The sequence below is a fragment of the Microchirus variegatus genome, assembly GCF_963457635.1.
Source record: "Microchirus variegatus genome assembly, chromosome: 9".
NCBI lineage: Eukaryota > Metazoa > Chordata > Actinopteri > Pleuronectiformes > Soleidae > Microchirus > Microchirus variegatus.
This window is the reverse complement of record NC_139810.1, coordinates 18,445,935-18,467,248: the sequence shown is the minus strand read 5'-3', so window position 1 is coordinate 18,467,248 and position 21,314 is coordinate 18,445,935. Positions and strand designations below refer to the sequence as shown.

General features: G+C 40.7%; 3 protein-coding genes across 3 annotated transcripts; 2 read left to right on the top strand and 1 right to left on the bottom strand.

Moving 5' to 3' along the window:
* Positions 1 to 1,197: 1,197 nt before the first annotated feature.
* tmem51a (transmembrane protein 51a) lies at positions 1,198 to 8,110 on the top strand (the record flags this gene model as incomplete). Its single annotated transcript, XM_083895736.1, has 4 exons — positions 1,198 to 1,247; positions 5,026 to 5,172; positions 5,257 to 5,476; positions 7,708 to 8,110. The coding sequence occupies exons 2-4, from the start codon at positions 5,076 to 5,078 to the stop codon at positions 8,108 to 8,110; spliced, it is 720 nt and encodes a 239-aa protein (XP_083751862.1). The 5' UTR covers positions 1,198 to 1,247; positions 5,026 to 5,075.
* Positions 8,111 to 11,158: 3,048 nt separating this feature from the next.
* On the bottom strand, positions 11,159 to 15,554 carry LOC310932173 (chymotrypsin-like elastase family member 2A; the record flags this gene model as incomplete). The annotated part of the gene is made up of 8 exons (XM_083895466.1): positions 11,159 to 11,176; positions 11,304 to 11,456; positions 11,706 to 11,851; positions 13,009 to 13,145; positions 13,288 to 13,410; positions 14,414 to 14,511; positions 14,625 to 14,713; positions 15,515 to 15,554. 8 exons carry the CDS (start codon positions 15,552 to 15,554, stop codon positions 11,159 to 11,161), a joined length of 804 nt encoding a protein of 267 aa, XP_083751592.1.
* A 3,488-nt stretch (positions 15,555 to 19,042) lies between these two features.
* Positions 19,043 to 20,995, top strand: LOC310931921 (chymotrypsin-like elastase family member 2A; the record flags this gene model as incomplete). The annotated part of the gene is made up of 8 exons (XM_083895167.1): positions 19,043 to 19,094; positions 19,225 to 19,313; positions 19,412 to 19,509; positions 19,698 to 19,820; positions 19,908 to 20,044; positions 20,354 to 20,499; positions 20,669 to 20,821; positions 20,978 to 20,995. The coding sequence occupies exons 1-8, from the start codon at positions 19,058 to 19,060 to the stop codon at positions 20,993 to 20,995; spliced, it is 801 nt and encodes a 266-aa protein (XP_083751293.1). The 5' UTR covers positions 19,043 to 19,057.
* Between the last annotated feature and the right edge of the window lie 319 nt (positions 20,996 to 21,314).

The following is a 21,314-nucleotide window of genomic DNA, read 5'->3' as shown; positions in this document are numbered from 1 at the left end:
CAGAACATATTAACATACTAACATTTATAGAACGTATAATGTTACTTTTGTCACAACCTTCATTCAACCTTTATAGAACGTTCTCTTTTGGTTTCCAGAACATTCCTCTAACATTGCTATTGTCACAACCTTTATTCAACCTCAATAGAACGTTCTCTTTTGGTTTCCAGAAAAGTTCCTCTAACATTACTTTTGTCTCAACCTCAATAGAACGTTCTTGTTTGGTTTCCAGAACGTTCCCCTAATGTTATTTTTGTCACAACCTTCATTCAACCTCAATAAAACGTTCTCTTTTGGTTTCCAAAGTATTCCCCTAACATTACTTTTGTAGTAACCTTCATTCAGCCTTAATAGAACATTCTCTTTTGGTTTCCATAACGTTCCCCTAACATTTCTTTTGTCACAGCCTTCATTCAACCTTAAAGGTGCCATAAGAATGTGGCCAAAAACGATTACTACATTCAAATTCAAAACAGAATATACCAAGGTCTTTTAGGTTTTGTTTTTTTTGACGTAACTGGCAACCCGTGGTTGCTCGGTAGCTGAGACTCTGCTGACTGCAATGATTGGTAGATGGCGGTAGGTAGCGCCACATGCTAAAACATGATTTCAAAACATAAACATGATTTGCAGTCTGCAAAATATTCTTTTTAATGCAAATATTTTGGCTGTATTGTTGTTGTTGGTGAGTTCAGTTTGTTATATGAACATTATTCCTGAGTCTCTGTGACATATTAGGAGGATTTTATGTCCAGTTGCTTTAGATTTATTACATAATGCAACCCTAACCCTAACCCAAAAGACATATGCTCAGATTAGCCACAATAATTTCTTTTTTTTTACCACGCTGAGGTAAAATACCAGACATACTTTAAACATGTGTTTCCCTCTGACTGCCCATGTCATGTATGACCACACTGGCAGTGAAAGAGTTAATGAAAGTGGGCGCGTGGCGCTGCTCAGTCCCCTCCCTCTTTTCTTCCCTCCGCTTTCTCTGCTTGTGTGTGTGTGTGTGTGTGTGTGTGCGCGCGTGCGTTGGGCCCGTCCGTATCAGGGAGGAAACAAAGTTTCTCATCTTCAAACGCTGTTTCACACGGAATTCTGCCACATACACACAACAGCAGCGCGTCAGTGAAGGTCCACACACCTCCCTGTTCGGCGAAGAAGAAGAAGAAGAAGAAGGAGGAGGAGGAGGAGGAAGAAAAAAGAAGAAGAAGACTTCACTGTGTTTGTCAGACCATGCAAAGGTAATAAGCGGAATACCGCCACTCGCTGAAACATTGCCGAGGATACACATGAAATAACAGGCCACTAAAAGTTGTGCAGTGTAGCTGTAAGTTTGCATTTGTTTGGAAAGTCCCGAAAAGTTTTTTTGTTTTTGTTTTGTTTTGTTTTGTTTTTTTCCAAACCGAATTACGTAAGTGTCGTTGTGAGCAGCCCGCCCTGCGTTTTAATGAAGCAGACTCTGCACTAAAGTTAAACAACGTTTACTATGATGTAAAAATGTAATGTTCAAACAGGGGCGACCTGACACACACACACACACACACACACACACACACACACAGAGGCGAAGTGTAACTCATGACCTGATTTGTTCAGTAAAAACAGTGAGACTTTTTCTATCGTAGACCAATCAACCAGATCATTCACATCGGTTATCATTTAATCTTGTGGCTAATCTGAGCATATCTCATTCATAGTTTCATGGTCACTTTTTCTAATTTATTTCCTAATAAGTGGATACAGACACTCCCAAAAAATATTTGTAATTATCTGCATAAAACAATGACTTCTTTGTGTTCTGATGTAACTGAGCTAAATTGAATCAGATGTAAAAATGTGTTTTTCATTTATCTGTGTTTGATTCTGTTCACATAGCAGTGATCAGTTGCAATGATTATGCAGTATATGTACACGTTGTGACTTTTATTTGTTTATATTTTTTACATATATTTACTGCGTGCACTTTTACACAGTACTCTGTTAAACTCTTGGGGAACTGTCAATTTCTGGGGTTCATTGGCATCTTGATTGGAATTATGAGACTGAATGTTGGTCTTATATATTAGCAAACTGTCACCATGTGTATGTACTGTTAAAACATGTCTGGATTAAACCTGATATGTGTCCACATGAGAAGGTAGGACAATCGCAGGTCATATTATCCAATCCAATTCAACTTTATTTATAAAGCACTTTAAAAACAACAATAGCTGAAACAAAGTGATGTACATCAGAGATAAAGAAATGAAACGTACAAACATGTGACCTAATAGATCCAAGAACACACCATAACACATACAATAAAACAAAAACTAAAATACTGTGGAAAATATAAAAACAACACAAAAAACAGGTGTCAATAAAACTATAAAAATACTCTACTAATTATGAGGGTTCCACTCCAGGTTTAAGAGAGAGCCAGGGTCAAGCTATTTTTCAAGAGTAAGGGTAGGTCGCAGTAAATACTTGACACTTTAACCTGTAGAAGCAGGTTTTTTTTTTTGTTTTTTTTTTTGTAATCTGAATATAAATTGTGTTACTTTTAAAACAGCATACATGTTTTCCATATTTTCTGTATGCATATCCTACTGTTTGGTCATTAAATTGGTAAAACTAGAAAAGTACTCGGAGAGTGCAGACCTCTGCCAAGGCAGCTCAGTGCCTACAAAATACACCCTGCTGGCGCGCCTTTGTCAGACAGCGAGTGTTGTAATCAGCGATAACGTTATGGTCAGATAGCGAGTGTTGTAACCAGTGATAACGGATCACGGCCAAACGCCCAAACTTAATCATTTGTTCCTGGTCCCATTGCGGACATTTCCTGAAAATTTAATCCAAATCCGTCTGTGACTTTTCAAGTTATGTTGCTAACTAACAGACAAACAAACAAACAAACTCCGGCGAAAACACACACCTCCTTGGCAGAGGTCAACAACAAATGCAATGGTGGCTTCAGACTTCTGCACAGTATCGTACATTTGCCCTATTCAGATGCCTGATCGATGGATCGGGAATCTGTGCATGAAGGGGTTTTATGAGCACCTCCTGTCTGTGTCTTACACACCTCACTTATTATTACTGTATTATGAAATCAAACTTCCTGTCTGGACTGAACCAAGAAGATCATATACTATGACACGTGCTTTCATACCCCTGCATGAATCAGCTGAACTGGGCATGTGCTTTGCTTTGCGTATGATATGGGTATGATTTTGCCTGTGTCCAGCTGTCATGATGAGTCTTCTGCAGTATCATCATACCATACATTCTTCAGTAAGAGGGGGATGTTCCTGAAATGGAGCTGGCTTTACTGACTCCAGATCCTCTCTGTGGCTCTCTGCAGGTCTGGGCGTGTCTTTACACACTGGTTATACCAACAAACTTTGTTGGTCGTGTAACTATGTAAAGTTAATTCTCTGGTATGACTACTTCAGACATGTATTCTTGTATATTCACCGAGGTTAGGTTATAGATAGTTAATTTTTAAAGGTTTACACTCTACAGCAGTCCCTCCCTGCTCTCTGATCTTGTAACAGTTATACAGGAGTAGTGGCCTTGGGATTGGAGGTAGAGAATGTGCAAGCATGCTCATTTGGTGATGCTGATGGTATTTTAGGGAATAATTTTGAAAGTTGCTGACAGCAATCTTGTTTTTTCTCCTTCCTCCTCCCTTCATCATCTCATTTCTTGAGTGGCAGCTTTATTGTTAAACTAGTGTTTCCTTTAAAGCTCACATAGAGTTGCACATATATGTTAGTTATGGAGGTCTACTTGCATACATTAACTTGTTTTTATGGTCAAAAACCTCCTAGTTGCTGTAAACGAGCCGATTGAAATCTGTCTTTTCTGACGCTGTGCTGAGCCGCGATATTTCAGACATAAATCTCACACCCCGAAGACAGAGTGTGTTGTGATTGGCCAGCCAGCTTAGAGCCTTCCCAACTGTCTTGTGATTGGCCAATACCCGGAAGTGACATAGTCAGCACACCCGCTCTCAGAAGCTCAGCTCCCCCTCTGGAGCAGTGGATGCACTGCTACTCATTATCAAAACATTGTTTTAACATTGTTTAAAAATAGCTTTGTCACGACTCCCCACTGCAATCCCTTTTATGACTTTGACCCGGAGTCAGACCCAGAGTCAGAAGACACTGTCGCTCGTGAAACACCTCCACAACGGATGTTATTCTTCTTCTGCGGTACAATGTACGCAACCGGATGTACCCGGACTAGTGCCCAGAGCAGGAGAATCTGCTGTTCAGGAGAACCGTTGTTTACGTTAGTTTTTTCTGAGATCTCGCTGAGCCCGAGATTACAATAAAACACAGCGTTCTCAGCAATGGCTGAACTGTTTGTTTTGAACCTTCAGGGCTTCTTAAACAAGGTAATGACGCAGGTACACACTAAAAAACAGCGTTAATTGGAACTAGTCTAGGTCCGCTTTAATAATTTATGTTTGAATTTACATGATACACGTAATAATCAAAACAAATTAAGCAGGAGAGGGAAAAAAACCTGCCAGTAATTATGCAGCATCACTTGAATAACTTGTTTAGTGTCAATAGCAGACCTAATTCCCCCCTTGTAATGTGCTGACATAGGATAACTAGTGACTGAGAGGATCAAGTCCACTGCTGTTAGTTGTATTTATTGTGCCACACGCCCATTTCTAGAAGCCTCCCTGAAGAGTGTATCTCAAACTGTCATGACAAACAAATCTCTGGACACTAGAGATAGAATAGAGACGGCATCATTCTGATGAAGTACCGCGACTATTTAAATCATAGATCATATTGCATTGATTATTTCCTCATTTAACTGTTACTTTTTTTGTTCCATAGAAGGCCAGAAAAGTTAAAGAAATGTCAACCTGTGTTTGCCAAACCTGAGCTATTCAGGCCACTCAAACTGAATAAGTGATTGTCACAGAAGATGGTGATTCATTCAGTCATTGGATTACTTATCAATGTATTGTTGCAGCACTGCTTTTGTGTCTGACACCGTGTGCATTTCTCTCTCCAGCTTTTAAACCTCACTGGTGACACTTTGACCCAAGTTCAGAGACGGACAAGATGCGCTCCACTGTGGATGCAGCGCAGAGCCCTCCTAATAGAAGAGGAACTAGCAGTAGCAGCAATAACCGCAGCAACGCCGGCACTGGAAACTCTGGTTCGCAGTATGCACTGTGTGCTCTGGGGGTGGGGCTTATTGCCCTGGGCATAGTGATGATTGTGTGGAGTGTGGTACCTGCAGACTCAGCCGGCAACAGCAGCAGTACTGGAGGAGATGGTAGCACCGGGGGCAGGAAAAACAAAGCGTCCTCGGTGGCGTTTGTCCTGGTGGGTTCTGGGGTGATCATGCTGCTGCTCTCCTTGTGTGTGGGAATGAGGAATAAGCAGCGGGAGCAGCGGTATCTCCAGGAGACCCAGAACAACCGAGGGGTGGCAGATGCGAATCAGGGGGGACGAGAAAAGTGAGTCCAATCTTTAATAAATAAACATACATAAGTCTCAGGGCACCACCAGCTGTGTTTGTCTGTCAAAGTTCCTGTATTTTCTCTATGTGTTCCAACACATTGAGATATTATTATACTGTATGGTCATTATACCATTGCTAAAACAACAAATCTAAAACTTTTGCCCAGTACTATATACTGGTACACAGTATTAGTACTAGGATGCTACATCTGACCCCGTTCTGACCTGGTATTAACATCTGTCCTGAATGATCTGATCACATACTTATACAAGTACAGGTCTGAATTCTCCCAATGTGTCCTCACATACCTGAGCAGCATGAACACAATCTGTCCTCTAGATGGTTTAGAGAATTCTCAGCTGATGTTATCTCACGCACTGTAGTTTCACAGTATTTTACACTCCTCAGCACCCAGACATGAGTTAATGTACATGTACATTTAAAGGCGACATGTTATGCAAAATCAGCTTCTTATTCATTTTAATACTCGTGAGAAAAAAGATGACTCACTCAAGTTTTTGTGGTCCGTCTCAGTCTAAGTACAGGAGATAAAACATGCGATGTTGAGTTCCGCCCTCATTGTGACGTCACATTTTGCAAATTCCTGGAATTGTTGTCTAGCGGAACTCCGCAGGCATGGGCAATAATATCCGGAAGAGCGGGAATCCGTGAAGTGTTCTATTCTTGGCTACACAGTGCAGTACAGAGTTCTAGACAAACTTCCAGCCTCAGAGGATTTACGTGTCCACTGGATACATGTTATATATGACGGCAATGTTCCGGCTGGAGTCGGCAAATGATCGCTTTTACAAATGCTAACTGCTGTTAGCTACCGGAGCCTCAGTGACGCTGGTGTTGTTTCCTGTGTCTCATTTGCATTTAAATAGACGGGCACTAAAAACCGACTGTTCTGAACAGGGCTGTTTTGGCAGGTATTTTGACCAAAGAGTGTCACAGACATTTTCATTAGGACACCAGGGAACTAGGTTAACTTGTGGAAATAGGGTATGAGTCCTTTAAGCATTTAGCAGATGCTTTTATCCAAAGCGACTTACAAAAGAGGAATAAGCTACATAGACGTATTTTTGGAAAGAACTCCACTAGATAGGGTGAGATTGCAGAGGTGGGGAGATTGTGCAGGGTAGGGGGTAGGGTAAGTGCTAGGACAGAATATGTTCTTGGTAGAGCTTGGTCTTCAAGAGTGTCTTGAAGATGGACAGGGACACAGCCACCGCCACATTATTAACATAGATTGCCTACTGAAAATTGCTATATTACGATTTAGATAAAATGTCTGTTCAGCCCTACTGTAGGAGCCAATGTGGGGTTAGGTTTAGTTTGGGGTTGGTTCGGGTGGTTGGTGCAGGATTACTTGTTATGGTGTGATTTGTGAAAACAGCTATTGTAGTTAAAGTCAACTGTTGGCCTTAAGCCTTTGATTAAATATGTGTGGCTTTGTGGCCCTTTGTTGGTAAGATATGTACTGAAAATATCTAGCAGTTTGGGGCATGTGTCTGTTTTAGCTGTTTGGTGTAATAAGGTTTTTTGACCATCAGGTCATTACGTGACATTGGGTTGCGTCGTCTATTGATCGTCATTCACAACCCAGAACATCAATGGGATATTTCTGTACATTGTTGATCCGAGATAAGGTTTTCATACATGTGGACAGGAATGTAACTTGGATAGAAATAAATGTGCAAACCCTTCACACGATTTTCTCTTGCCTTTGTGATCAATTAATTAAAATAGTACCTACGAGTCAAGCCCATTAGAACCTTTCTACAGCTGAAGAAATTAAGTTTACGTTCGCTACTACAACTTCTTTGGTTCACTCAGCTCGTTCTCGCATTTCTCCGCCACTTACACAAACACACTCACAGCATACACATATGTTTACTCAGATTTGTTAAAAGCAAAATGTAATTCTTGCAAACTGATGACATCGGTGGCTATTAAATGAAAACACCAGATCTGATCAGATGTGGTCACATGAGACTCATACACGGTGCATTTTTAATGCCAGATGTGAACAGTTATACTTGACTGTGTCCACATGCGAAGGGAGGACAAATGTTAATACCAGGTCAAAACATTTTGTAATAATTTATTATTATACCATATTATCCAAAATCCTTGACAATGAAGATCGTACCTTAGACGTAATCACTGATATTTTTAAATCCATGCTCACTTTTTCCCTTTTTTCCCCACAATCACCTGCAGTGCTGAGGAACAAGCCCAGAGGTACGCTGTACCCACCTATGAGGAGGCAGTAGGCAGTGGCCAGTACCCGGTCAGTCAGAGCAACCACCACCCAAGCTCCTCCCATCTACCTTCCTATGATGACCTGGTTGCGGTTGATGGAGTACAGTATGAACACGAAGGGTCAGAGCCCACGACTGCCACGTCGCAACTACCCGCTCCAGCTTCCAGTGCGCCCTCCGCTGATGCGTCAAATCGTAGACCTGCGAAAAATACCCGCAAGCTCCTCCCTATCAAGATCCGCAGGATTAAATCAGAGAAGCTGCCTATGAAAAACGTTGATAACTCTCAGCCAGCACCTGGAATCAGTGTAGAACCATTAACTCCGCCACCACAGTATGAGGATAAAGTGCCTCCCCTTTAAGATCAATACGATCCTATTTAAAACAATACTGAAACACCTGGAATCTGCTATGATCATCTTTTAAATATCTGGATCTAACTTAAGCCAGGACCTGAAGATGGCTCTTCCTGCGGAATGTTTTACAGAGGCACTTTTAAAATACAGCAACGATCACGTGATCACTACGAAGTAAATACCAGAAAATAACACTTTATTTTTTTTTTGTTTAACTTGGGAGCTCACTGGATCTGTGAAACAAGTACAGACGGACAGCGACAGACAGACTTTTTTTTTTTTTTTTTTTTTTTTTTTTTTTTAAGAACCCTTTAAGTCCCGCAAGGGGAAATTCAATTTTGCAGTGAGTTAGTGAACACACACAGCACACAGTGAGGTGTAGAACATGTAACCCAGCGCAGTGAGCTGCCATGCCAGTGAGCGGCGCTCGGGGAGCAGTGAGGGGGTTAGGTGCCTTGCTCAACAGCACTTCAGCTGCGGACTGGTCGGGGATTGAACCGGCTACCTTCCGGTCTCGAGCTCTAAGCCCTGACCACTAAGCCACAGCTGCAGCACTTGCTGGATCTTTTCTTACTGTGACAATGTGGCACACTGAATTCTAAGCAGCCACCAAAAAAAAGCAGTTTTTCTTGACACCAAAGTTGTTTTCTCTTCATCTCGCTGTATCCGACCACCACACGTTTATGACATTAGGTTTATGCATGAATACAGTACACGCGGGGCACTTAATCTGTCAAGTGTCTGTACTACAAGTGATGTATTGGATTCCTGCCAGTAGTTTCCTAAACGTAGACTCCACGGTGTGTGACATTGTTTGTATTCACCTGATCCGACCTGATGTGGAAACTCCCTCATTGTCAACAGTACAGTACTTGTGGTCCAGTCAGTTTTATGAAGATTGCAGTCATTATACACACGTCTGTGTGCCATGTTAGCGTTTATTCACTTTTGGTTCAGTCACCATTGTTTCTTTCTTTGTCTGCAATAGCTAAAACATGCTTTTAAAAATATATATATTTATGTATCATAGTGAGATGGAGTGTACTGGACTTCATGACTGAGTATCAGGCACGCTAAACATGGTCGGTAATGTTGTGTTTGAAAAAAATATACAACTTGTTTTACCGTATAGTATCAGTACACTTAAGTGTTTTATGTTTCCCTTTATTTTAATGTTTTAAACCCCACTGTGCTGCACATTATCGGGTCAGTGGAAAAGAAGCTAATTAACATATGGAGAAACTTCTGTATATGACGAGATAGACATGGTTCAGATTTGGTAAATTATTGACCGATAGACACTGTAAAATAGTACTTTTACTTCAGTGAAGCTGTATTTTAAGGTAGGGCAATTAAACAGCAAGTGATTATTGATGACTAAATTACTATTTATCATCCAGTTTAAGTAAGTAAACAAATCGTATTTGGAAGTACATCATTTATTTGAGTTTTCATAAACACTGATTGTGGTGTTTTATGGACCAGGCAACTAAGAAAATGATCAACATATTGATTGCTAGTGGAAAATGATCATTAGTTGATGCTCAAATTAAATGATCAAATCTTCTGTACAGTTTTAACTGGGTCTGTAGCGCTGGTTTAGTTGATATCCAAGCAATAGTTGGTGGTAGGGGTATGATCGAAAACATCATTGGTAACCTTTAGGTTACCATTTAACATAAATAACAACTTTATGAATGAACAGTTTTCCAGGTAGCTCAAAGTCTCATGTCGTCATGTTTTTATTAAGTGGTAATGCTCACTGACAGTTGTGTCTTCCACTCGTACCCACTAATGTGCAGTTCAATGCGTTCAGAGTGCCGCTGTTGCCATACCTAAAGCATTTCACAAGACTGAAACTAAGCCAAGATCGTGCTCTTTCAACAACAGCATTGCTTTTGTGCTTATGGACAGTAGAAGAGGAAGTATACAACGACATGAAGGAAGGAGCTTTGTGAATAGTTGAAGGCCTTGAGCTGTAGCCACGGTGAACACAGTTGAAGCCTCTGATTCTTGTTCTTGTATTCAAGATGACCAACAGAGAGTCTATTTGACTGTGCAGCTGCGCCATAATAACAGCAACTATTACTCACTCTCTTGCGCTCATCACATTCCTCCAGCCACAGCTCAACTCGCAGCCCTGTTTTCACTTAAAAGTTTGCAGAAAAAAGAGACATTTCAAGACTATTGGTTTAAACGGTTTCAATTTATTATCACTCACACTGACATTTCAAGTTTGGTGAAGTTGCACAATATTTGTCTCTCTTTTTTTGTTTTGTTAAAAAAAAAAAAACCGCACATTTTTATCAGTGATTTTTTTTTTTTTTTTCACCCAGCTCTAGATAGTCTCCAGTGCAGTCAGCTGGTTATATGCAACAAGGTCATTGACAGCTTTAACAGATGTATGTCCACATTTCTGTCTGTCACATTTTTTTTTTTTTTACAAGTTAAGACTTGTCACACTGTGTATTAATGATCTATAAAGACTCCTTTTACCTCACTGGCCACAGAACCAGAAAACCACACGACTGATTTTATATTACTCTGTATTCATAATGTTTTAATTGGATGAATGTCAGTGTTTTGATAATTATGACTAAGTCATTCTCAGTGTCCAAGTGCCCAAAAACACACATTTGTTGTCTGTTTCATCTACTGTTGCTTTTTTTTTTTTTTTTTTTTTTACACAACTTATATACATATTCCTTTTATACTGTGTGTACTGTGAAGATAAACTTGTCTGTCATAGTTTTAATTGTGTTTGTGGGAAATGTTGCAAAAAATAATTGATCTCATGAATGTTTTATGAGAAATAAAAGTGTTTTTTAATTAACCGAGTGTATAAGATGTGTATTTCACCTTTGATTATTATTGTTATTGAATCATTGTGATTTTTTTTTTCCTGAATGTAGAATGCAGTTATTTAAAGCTGAAGGTAAGAGACATTTCTCGACGGTTTGTCCCACATGCAGAGTAATGAAACAGCCCAGCAGACATTATAGAACACATTATAGTTCATTGTTCTTGATAATTAAAAATCCTCGAATAGCTTCTTCAGTAGTTGGTCATAACCTGCAGAGTGAACAACAGACGACACAATTAAAACACACTTCCTGTTTTTGGAAGCCGAGCCCTTTGTTTGCTTCAGGTTACGCTGTTTGTACTGGCGTGGTGATAACCAAATGAAAATGTTCCTTACTGTGTTGATCCAGCTGATGTAGGAGCTGACTTGTGTGAAGACTGTAGGTTTCTGGAAGACATTACAGCCCTGACCAGAGCCAAAGCTCACAACCCCGTGGACGTCCCAGGAGCCGTCAGGGTTCTGGCAATTCAGAGGACCACCAGAGTCTCCCTGCAGGTCAGCACACACACACACACACACACACACACACACACACACACACACACAGACAGTTGGCTAACAGCTTGTTTAGACACTTGGGTATGAATTCCTCCACCGCCTCCTTCGACCCCATTTCAAAGTACATTTCCTCTCATTGTCTTTTTTTTTTTTCTTTTCTTTTTTTACACTACACAAGATTGTAACTGGCCACTAATAGGTCGTTGCATGCATCTCAAGATGACCGTTCCTTTAACTCACGTTGCAGCCCGCAGTGATGCCGTCTCCACCGGCACAGACCATCTTGTCTGTTGCCAGGACGCTCCACCAGTCGGGCTGTGAGCAGATCTCATGGCCAACGACTGGCAGGAGAACCTGCTGCAGGACGTCAGCTGGAGGACCATCGGCTGTGGGGAAGAAAACAGCTCAACTCAAGTAGGATACACTTATTATTTCTATTTTGCTGTATTTTAGCAGTGTGGAAAAACACAACATTTCATGTGATTCTTTGAAGCCTTGTGTAATATGCTTGACAGTGTTGTTTCTGTTGTATTTATGCCTCGGACTTTGAGTTGAGAGCAGGCTTATATCTATTTCACTCTGCCCACTTCACTAGAGATAGTGTTTATACATTGTTATTTTTAGAGTTACAAGTTTTTCTTGGAATCAAGGCACCCCCTGTATCAGGACAGTGTGTTCAATCATCCCATTGTTGCCAATGCACAGCAGCACTATATAGTGAAATCTTGTGGGGGTTTTTTTTTGAGTGAGTTTACATATTCCATCCACATTCTAGTGTGCTGATTGTGAAGAAAATTTTAAAGTGGACATATTATGCAAAATCAACTTTTTAATCATTTAAATCCTCATATTTGGGACTCTGGAGGCCTTATCAGTCGGAAAAGTGTGAAAAATTATGACTCACTCATGTTTTTGTGGTCCTCCTCAGTCTAAGTACAGGAGATAAAACACGTGATGTTGACTTCCGCACTTATTGGGACGTCACAATGCGCTAAATTCCTTGAATTGTTGTCTCGTGGAGCTCCGCTTTGTCCGTAAAACACGCAAGAGTGCTGGCGAGGATAACGGTATCCGAAAACTGGAAGTCTGCGAAAAGTTATATTTTTGGGTTCCACAGTGCAGCACAGAGTTCTACACAAACTTCCAGCCTCAGAGGATTTATCTGTCCAGTGGATACATGTTAGTTATGACAGCAATGTGCCTGCTAGAGCCTGCATATGATCACTTTTCCAAAATGAGTATTTAATACTAACTGCTGTTAGCTCCCAGTAGCCTCTGTGGCTGATATCATTTCCTGTCCCTTAAGTTTCGTTTTACTTTCTTTTATTTTTAAGGTGGACCAAAAAAATACTACTAATTCCAGCTTTGTGAACAGGGCTGTTTTGGCAGGGTGATTGAACTGCTGTGGTGTTTCACCCTTATGGTATTTTGACCAAAGCATGTCACAGACATGTTCATTAGGACACCAGGGAACTAGGTTAACTTGGAGGAATAGGGTATAATATGACTCCCCAGTCAGTTTTGCTGTGGTGCGTTGACTCACTGGAGAGTCGACCCCAGCCGGTGACGTAGCAGGGAGAATCATGGGTCAGGACGAAACCCAGGTCTGGGAGGCAGGCTGGCGTGATTGTGTCAGAGAAGGTGACGGGAGAAGATAACTTGATCAGGGCAATGTCGTTACTGGAAAAAGTCAGAAACAGTCCACCCACATGCAGGAAGTGAAGATAAAGAAATCACGTCGTCACAGCACTGGCTTCCTTGTTGTATAAAATTCCAGTTAACTAATCATTGCTTTGGTGGCCTGATCATTGGCTGTTGTTACCGGCTGAGCAGGATGTTGTAGTCCTCGTGTTTGACGATTTCAGCTGCCCTCACGGCTATCGAGCCCTCCTCGCTCGCCTTCAGACTGTGTTTACCCAGCTCCACTCTGTAGTTGTAGCGGTCGCTGTGGGATGGCAGAAGAACATGGTGTTCCATTTGGGATGTGGACAGTTGTACTGACTTTTCTGCCTGTATGAAACAACGATCAAGCTGACTGGAAGGGGTTGAAAGGGTTGTTTGACCTGCAGGGCTATAGTGCAGGGCTGGTTATATGACAACAAATGTTTTAATTCCTTTTTTTCTCCCCCCTTACAACGATATGGGTAGTATTTTTGAAAAATTGTGCTTCCCAAACTCAGAGTCGAGAAATATCTTCATTCTTTTTTTGTTATGTGCCCACCAGTGACTCTTTGTCACTTAGTCCGAGGCTTGAAACTGCAATGCTAATTCCGTACTTTTTAGACCCACCCATAGGGGGACAGGACCTCATTCCCAGAATGTAAACAGTGTCCGCCATCTTTGCTAACATTTTTTAAAAATGAATGAAGATATTTCTCAACTCAGTGGAAACTGAGGCACAATTTTTTCAAAAATGATACTCCTATTCTAGTAATACAAAGCTAAATGCAAATTGGTTAAATATACCTTTAAGTTGGAATTCCAGACCTCTGATTTTAGTATTATCATCATTAACTCAACATACTGATTTTCTTTAGGTGGTTTGTGACATTAAGATTAGCTTAGTTCAATTAGCAACACTTGAGGTCAATCAATGAAACAAGAGGAAGTAGGACAGAGCTATCTTATGAAACACTTCAACTTTCCCTTTTGATTCAGCTATTTGCAGGAATTATTTGCGGCTCTGAGCCTCAGAAGAATGTGATTCATAAGACAATTCACTCATTGATGATTTGCATAAAGCAAACATGTCTATGAATTGAGATGACTTTCCACCAGTGAGGTATGTTGCGTCAGCCATCACGAGTTGGAGCCGCGTTATTGCTTTCATGCATTTTATGACCAGTGAATGCAAAGAATCAGGGTAATTGCCGAGGGTTTATATGCTTTCTTTCCTGGCCATAATATTTACAGCTTTCTTCTTAGTGTTTAGTTAGTGTTGACATTACCTGATACAGTGAGCAGCAGTGAGAACCCAGTGGGAGGAGATGAGTGTGCCTCCACAGACATGACTCCAGCCACCACTGCTGTCTGACTGCAGCGAGATCTGGCCAGAGTAGAAAGAGGATCAACGTATACACATCTGAGATTTAAGTGCACAGAAATAGGTGTCATTTAGGAGGTTGTAAAAGTGCATATATTTGTCTTGCTAAAGCTCACCTGCCAGGGCCAGCTGTGAGGCCTAACATCCTCTCCTGCCACCACTCTGCTCAGCACGGGGCGGAAAGTGGGAAGACCGCATCCATAGGCTGGGACAAGGAAAATAGTGTATATTATCATTTTAGACCATACACTACAAAAATAGTAGGTAATTCCATCCATCTTCTACCACTTTATCCTCCACATAAGGGTTGCGGGGGGTCGCTGTACCAATCTCAGCTGACACAGGGCTGGGTACATCCTGGAACAGATTGCCAGTCCATCACAGGGTCACACATGGAGACAAACAGTCATCCATTCTCACACTCACGGTCAATAGAGTATCCAATTTACCTAATTCTTATATTGCATGTTTTTGAACTGTGGGAGGAAACCAGAGAAAACCCAAGCACACACGGGGAGAACATGCACAATCCATGCAGAAAGACCCTTGGTTTACGACTGGGCCGCGAACCTGTGTGTTCTTGCTGTAAAGGCAACAGTACTGACCACTACACCAACCCTGAAGACCTAGTAGGTAATCAATTATATATTATATATTAGTATTAGGATTATCTAGCGATCTGTCGCTGGGCGTACGCTGCCTTCCGCCCTGTCTAAGGATAAAGCGGGTAGAAGATGATGCAATTTTTAATTTTATTTTTTCTAGCCAAGCCCTTAATCAACTTTCAGTCTTGCCTGTTTTTATCATATTTTTAGGTAAATAGGTACATATAGACATAATAGAAACATAGAGACATATTGGACTAAAAAGGCTAAGAAATAATTAAAATAAATAAATTATTAATATATTACACGTTGAAAAAAAAAAGGGTCATGGTCAGGGACTATGTATGGTGGATTAAGTATTAGAGTTTTAAGTATGTGTTAGAATATTTAAAGTGTCTTACCAGTAGCTACGATGAAAGCGAGGACCACCAGCTTCCTCATGACTGTGGAGTTTTTCAGTCAAAAAGTGTGTGTTTGGAACCGCATTGTATTTATACAGAAGGCTGTTCTCATGTGTTTATTGAAACGTGGCTGGAACACGCAGGAAGTCAAACAGGTGTCAGGAGACATCATGTGTTCGGTGATATGTTTTTCCCATCACTGTTTCAGTCGGACAGTAGCATTTGTCTTTAACCAAATAGAATAAAAGTGAAAAACCAAACCTCAATCTCATAACCTACATTCCTCTGAGAAACTGCTCACCATGTGGTTTTGAACAACAATGAAACAAAGGATACTATCAACCATAACATTGAATTGAATTGAACAAAATATTTATTTACATTTGTGGTTGAAAATTGATGAGTTCAACCCTGAATGTCAGACAGGGTGAGATTTTCCGGGTCTTACAGAGCTGGTCTAGTCTCCATCAGCACTGGCAGTTCAGAGGACCTTTTAACTCACTTTAATTCAAAAAACAGCACGGAAACATGATCAAATATATACTTAAATGAACAACATGCGAATAAAACCTAAAAAGGACAAAATAAATAGGACATTGCTGTTTCCAGTTAACCACTGGTGCTATGATGTGTCACTTTACATAATAATGTGTGTCACTGATCATTTTAGAATCACGCCTGCACAAACAGACAAAAGAGAGTAAGCAATATTTGATTGCCTGGTTTATAAATGCAGACTTTGGCATAGTTTTCTGATAATATTTCAGTGACTAAATGCATCTCATGTTCAGAACAGGAACTCACTGTAGAGGCGACTCCATCCAGCTATGTCTATGTCTAGAAAAGTGATGTTTTACCTGATGAAGAAGGGGTTCCACATCTCATGCACAATGATGTTAGCAGTGCCCATGAACACAGCGCCCTCCACTGTCTCTACCAGGTTATGCTTCCCCACGGCAACTCTGTGCTCTCTTTCCTTTGCTGTAGATTCACAGACACAGAAAAAAAGGTTGAGGCAGCAACCTGTGAAGGTCAAAGATAATTATGTTGGAACAAAGTCCTCCTACAAAGCCATGTAATCTTCTGGTAAATCCTTAAAGTTAGATTATTTCAAAACTAAGTGAAGAAATGTTCGAGAAGATTCTGAAATACAGTCATTTACCCATCAGCTATAGAGCTGAAGTAATATCCCAGAATGAGTTACTGCTATTCTACCTTTAGTTAAAATACACCACTGGACCCACTGGTGAGAGATCACAGTTCCTCCACAGGTGTGTCTCCACAGGGAAAATCTGAAACACACGTCCAAGGACACAAGTCTAAACATGGTTTACTGTCGTTTTCAGATCATTGACTGACACTTTTCCTCACTTTATCACCTGTTACGTCTGATTATTTATACGAGATGATAACAAAATTCAGCAACAAGATAACGCAGGGTCCAGGTTTGTCCACTAGAGAGCGCAGAATAAACATTTACATTTTTTGTAATCAATTGAACCTTATTTTATCGATTTATTTTCAGTAATAATAATAATAATAATACATCTTCCCCTCCAACCCCCCTGGTCAGCACAGGACGGGAAGGTGGGCAGGCCACACCACACCCATAGACTGAGGGAACAAAATACAACACACAACAATAAATGTGTACATAACTTTGTCAAGAAACCTGCAATAATAGGCGAACATCAAAACATAACTTATCATTAGCACTTATTTTGTTGAAAGAGTGAGCAAAATGAAGGATTTTGAAAAACTAAGGAAAATTCAGTCTGAAATATCACAATTGTCAACATGTCGCAAATATAAATATTCTTCACCAATTCCAAGAAAAGAGCAAAACATTTGAATTAATTTATCACAATTATGTAGAATGCCAAAAAGTCAGTGTATTACATGATTTGAACATATATAATTTCTTATGCTGAGTACTATAACATTATTTGCCACTCATCCCATGAAGTGTTATTGATTTGAGTCAATTATTTGCTATTAATTTAAAATAAATGAAGTACCCATATCCATAATGTGCATAACCCCAGTCTGGTTTACCATGAGGCATCTGCGAGAGTCACACACAGGGTGAGGTTGTTTGGGGATATCTGGCGTTACTTATCTGCAAGTCTGTTGACATATCCCTTTAAGCCCTAAGCCTATTTTGTAGGTCTCTGCATCTGTAACCTTGTCTATAAATGGATAGAGTGAGTATTTTGAAATTCCTTCTTTAAGGGATTTGTGTGTGGGTTTTTTGTTGTTGTGTGTATGCGTAATGTTCCTTGGTAGTCCAGCTGATAATAACATGGCCTACAGTTGCATAATGCATGTGTAGACAGGAAGTGACGACCATGACAACAACATCAATCCAGGAAAATATACATGGGAGAAGTTGAGTAGTTGACCAATTAAAATGCTGAGGTCCACCTGGCCAGGGAGGGGGCCATGAAGAGATGAGAGCTGAAAAGACAGATAACAGAGATTAAATAGAGGTGATCCATCAATGGGAAGTATGAGGAAACTGATGCATTTGAATAATTTAAGGTATGAACCTGAGTATATGCGAAACATGGCTCATGCTGAGATGTTGGGGGTTACCAGGATGGACAGGATTTGAAATTAACGTATTTGAGGGACAGCTCCTATTGAAAGGTTTGGAAATAAAATAAGAAAGACAAGGTTGAGATGATTCAGTCACATGCATGAGCAAAGACAGTGATTACACTGGGCAAATGAGGTTGACGATGGAGATGCATGGGCAGGAGGAAAAGAGGAAGACAACAGAGAAGGTGCATGAATGTTATGAAAGAAGACATGAGGACAGCTGTTGTAAGATGGAGGCATACACTCTTAGAAATAAGGGTTCCAAAAGGGTCCTTCTACAAGGGCTGAGGTTCCATTTGCTTCTGATAAACCCTTTCCCGAAAAAAGGGGTCACTAATGGTTCCAGTAAGAACCATTTTGATACAGAGAACCCTTTAAAACCCCTTTCCTGAATAAAGGGTTTTAAAGGTGTTCTTGGTGGAACCTTTATAAAAAGGTTCTACCTGGAGCCAAAAAGGGTTCTCCTATGAGGACAAGCCGAAGAACCTTATATGGTTCTACTTAGCACTTTTATTTCTAAGAGTGTATGATCCACTGTGGCGACCTATAAAGGCAGAAGCTGAAAGAAGAAGATTGTCAATATTTTATATATATATAAATATATATATATATATATATACACATATATGTATATATATGTACATCTGAAACTTTCTGAATTTCTTCGATCAATTAAGACAAATGAATGGATCATTTTCAAACAAACACAGTGTGAACATCCAGCCCAATGTGACCAGACCCGCTCTGCTTTCTGAGACATCTGTGATGTTCACACACACCCTGAGGTGTATTTTGGGGGTTATCTGTCGTTACTTATCGCCAAGGCTGTGTCATGGCTGTGCTGCAACATGTTACGCAACGAGTGTGAGTTTTTCAAACATTCATCAAAGCACTATATAAGAAGGCGCAGATCTCCCCAAACTTCTGTTGAAGACAGTCACCATGAAGTTTGTGATCTTGGCTTTGTTTGTTGCCGGTGGTAAGCTCGAAAGTCTCGTAATTTACAGTTTAACATATTTGACAATTAATCTTTTAAAATTGCTGCTGATGTCAAGATTTGCTGTGCAATTAAAGACATAATATATATATATATCACTATGATCTCTCAGCCTACGGCTGTGGCCTGCCCACCTTCCCCCCCGTCGTCACCAGGGTGGTCGGTGGAGACGATGTCCGTGAGAGCAGCTGGCCCTGGCAGGTAATCTTTATAAAATCTTGTTTTCATTATGTCCTTCGTTCCATTTCCCGACAGTCAGAAAGCATTTAGTTGTCACTGTTGTTGTTTGCGCTCCTCAGGTTTCTCTGCAGTACAAGAGTGGATCCAACTTCTACCACACTTGCGGTGGAACTCTGATCTCCGACCAGTGGGTCCTCACTGCTGCTCACTGCATTGGGTACGACTTTCAGAAGTTTCAGAAATGTGGAGGAAGTTTGCAAAGAGTAAAGTGCTTCATGGGATACATAATGAAAGAAAACACACCAACCTAAACCATCTCCACCAACATTGTTGCTATTTTGCATTAAAGTAAGGTCATGGGAATAGAACAGTCATACCTATTTGTTTGCTTATGTGGCCAAGCAGAAGTCGCACATACAGAGTCTACCTTGGAAAACACAATCTGAAGGACAACAACGAGGCTGGTGCCATCGCCATCAGCCCTGGCAAGATTGTCGTCCATGAGCAATGGGACTCTTACAGAATCCGGTAAAGGGTCGCATATGATAACGCCCCAATGTATGTGTGATGTCAAATTCTTTTTGTAAATGTTGTATTTATGTTTTCACGCTGCAGTAACGACATCGCCCTGATCAAGCTGTCGACTCCCGTCACCGTCTCTGACTCCATCATGCCTGCCTGTCTTCCTGACGCCAGTGAAGAGCTGGAACATCAAGCTCCATGCTACGTTACCGGCTGGGGACGTCTCTGGAGTAAGTTATTGAAAAATTCAAATAATGTCTGTCATCAAGACAAAATTCATTTACATTAATCACCAGCTGATATATCACTACCCATTAATGAACACAACTAAAGACTCCTCTTACTGAGATGTTTTTATTGTGTCTCTTCCTCATGTAGTTATGTGACTTTAACAGCTTATACAACAATCTATATTCTACTTTGAACCTCAAAACCTTTTGATTCGTGAAAAGTATCACTGAGCAGAATGGGTGTAGTTTTGGAATAAGACACGGTGCCAACTACCACTCTGAAGTTCAACACCCTGTTCTCCTCTAAAGCTGGAGGTCCCATTGCCGACGTCCTGCAGCAGGCTCTCCTCCCTGTGGTCGGCCACTCCACCTGCACCAAGTATGACTGGTGGGGCAGCCTGGTCACCAGCAAAATGGTCTGTGCTGGAGGAGACGGAGAACTGGCTAGCTGCAATGTGAGTCAAATAATTTTATTCAACAAGCTTCTGCGATGTTTCTGTGAGACGAAGAAGAACGTTTGTGTTGCTTTTTAGTGCTGTTTTACGGGGAAAAAAACAAATCATTTGCACTCAACATTATTATTTCCTTGGCTAAAATGACAGTTGTCACCTTGTTGTCTTTCAGGGAGACTCTGGTGGTCCTCTGAACTGTCAAAACCCAGATGGCTCCTGGAAGGTTAATGGCGTGGTGAGCTTTGGCTCCAGCATGGGCTGCAATTATCGCAAGAAGCCCTCTGTCTTCACCAAGGTCAGCGCCTACATCAGCTGGATCAACAATGTAAGTGCACCACTATTAAACAGTAAAATACCACACAAACGAAACAATATATTTAGATCATAATTTAATATAAACCTTCTTGACAGCTCACAAGTAGCAGTGATAATAGATAGATGGTGTTATATATTTAAAAGTGTGTTATTTTTTTCTCTCCAGGTGATGACATCAAATTAAACATCTTGGACTAATTTGTGTCATCCTCAGCCGTTGCACTTGACATCAAATAAAGTTGTGCCTAATACAAAGTAGTCTCCTTTGTTTAAGTTCATTAAATAAAAATGCGCAGTAAATATTAATTGCTTACATGTGAATGCACTAGCAGGGTGATTTTGGGCAGCATTCACGAATCCTGGATTATCCCAATGTTATATCGATGTTCCTGCGTATATGCTCCCGATTTCTTTTACATGCATGAGAGATCTTGATCAGAGATCTGGCATAAACAGTCAATGTGAGACTGAAACATTTCGCATGCACCAAATAATCATAGAAG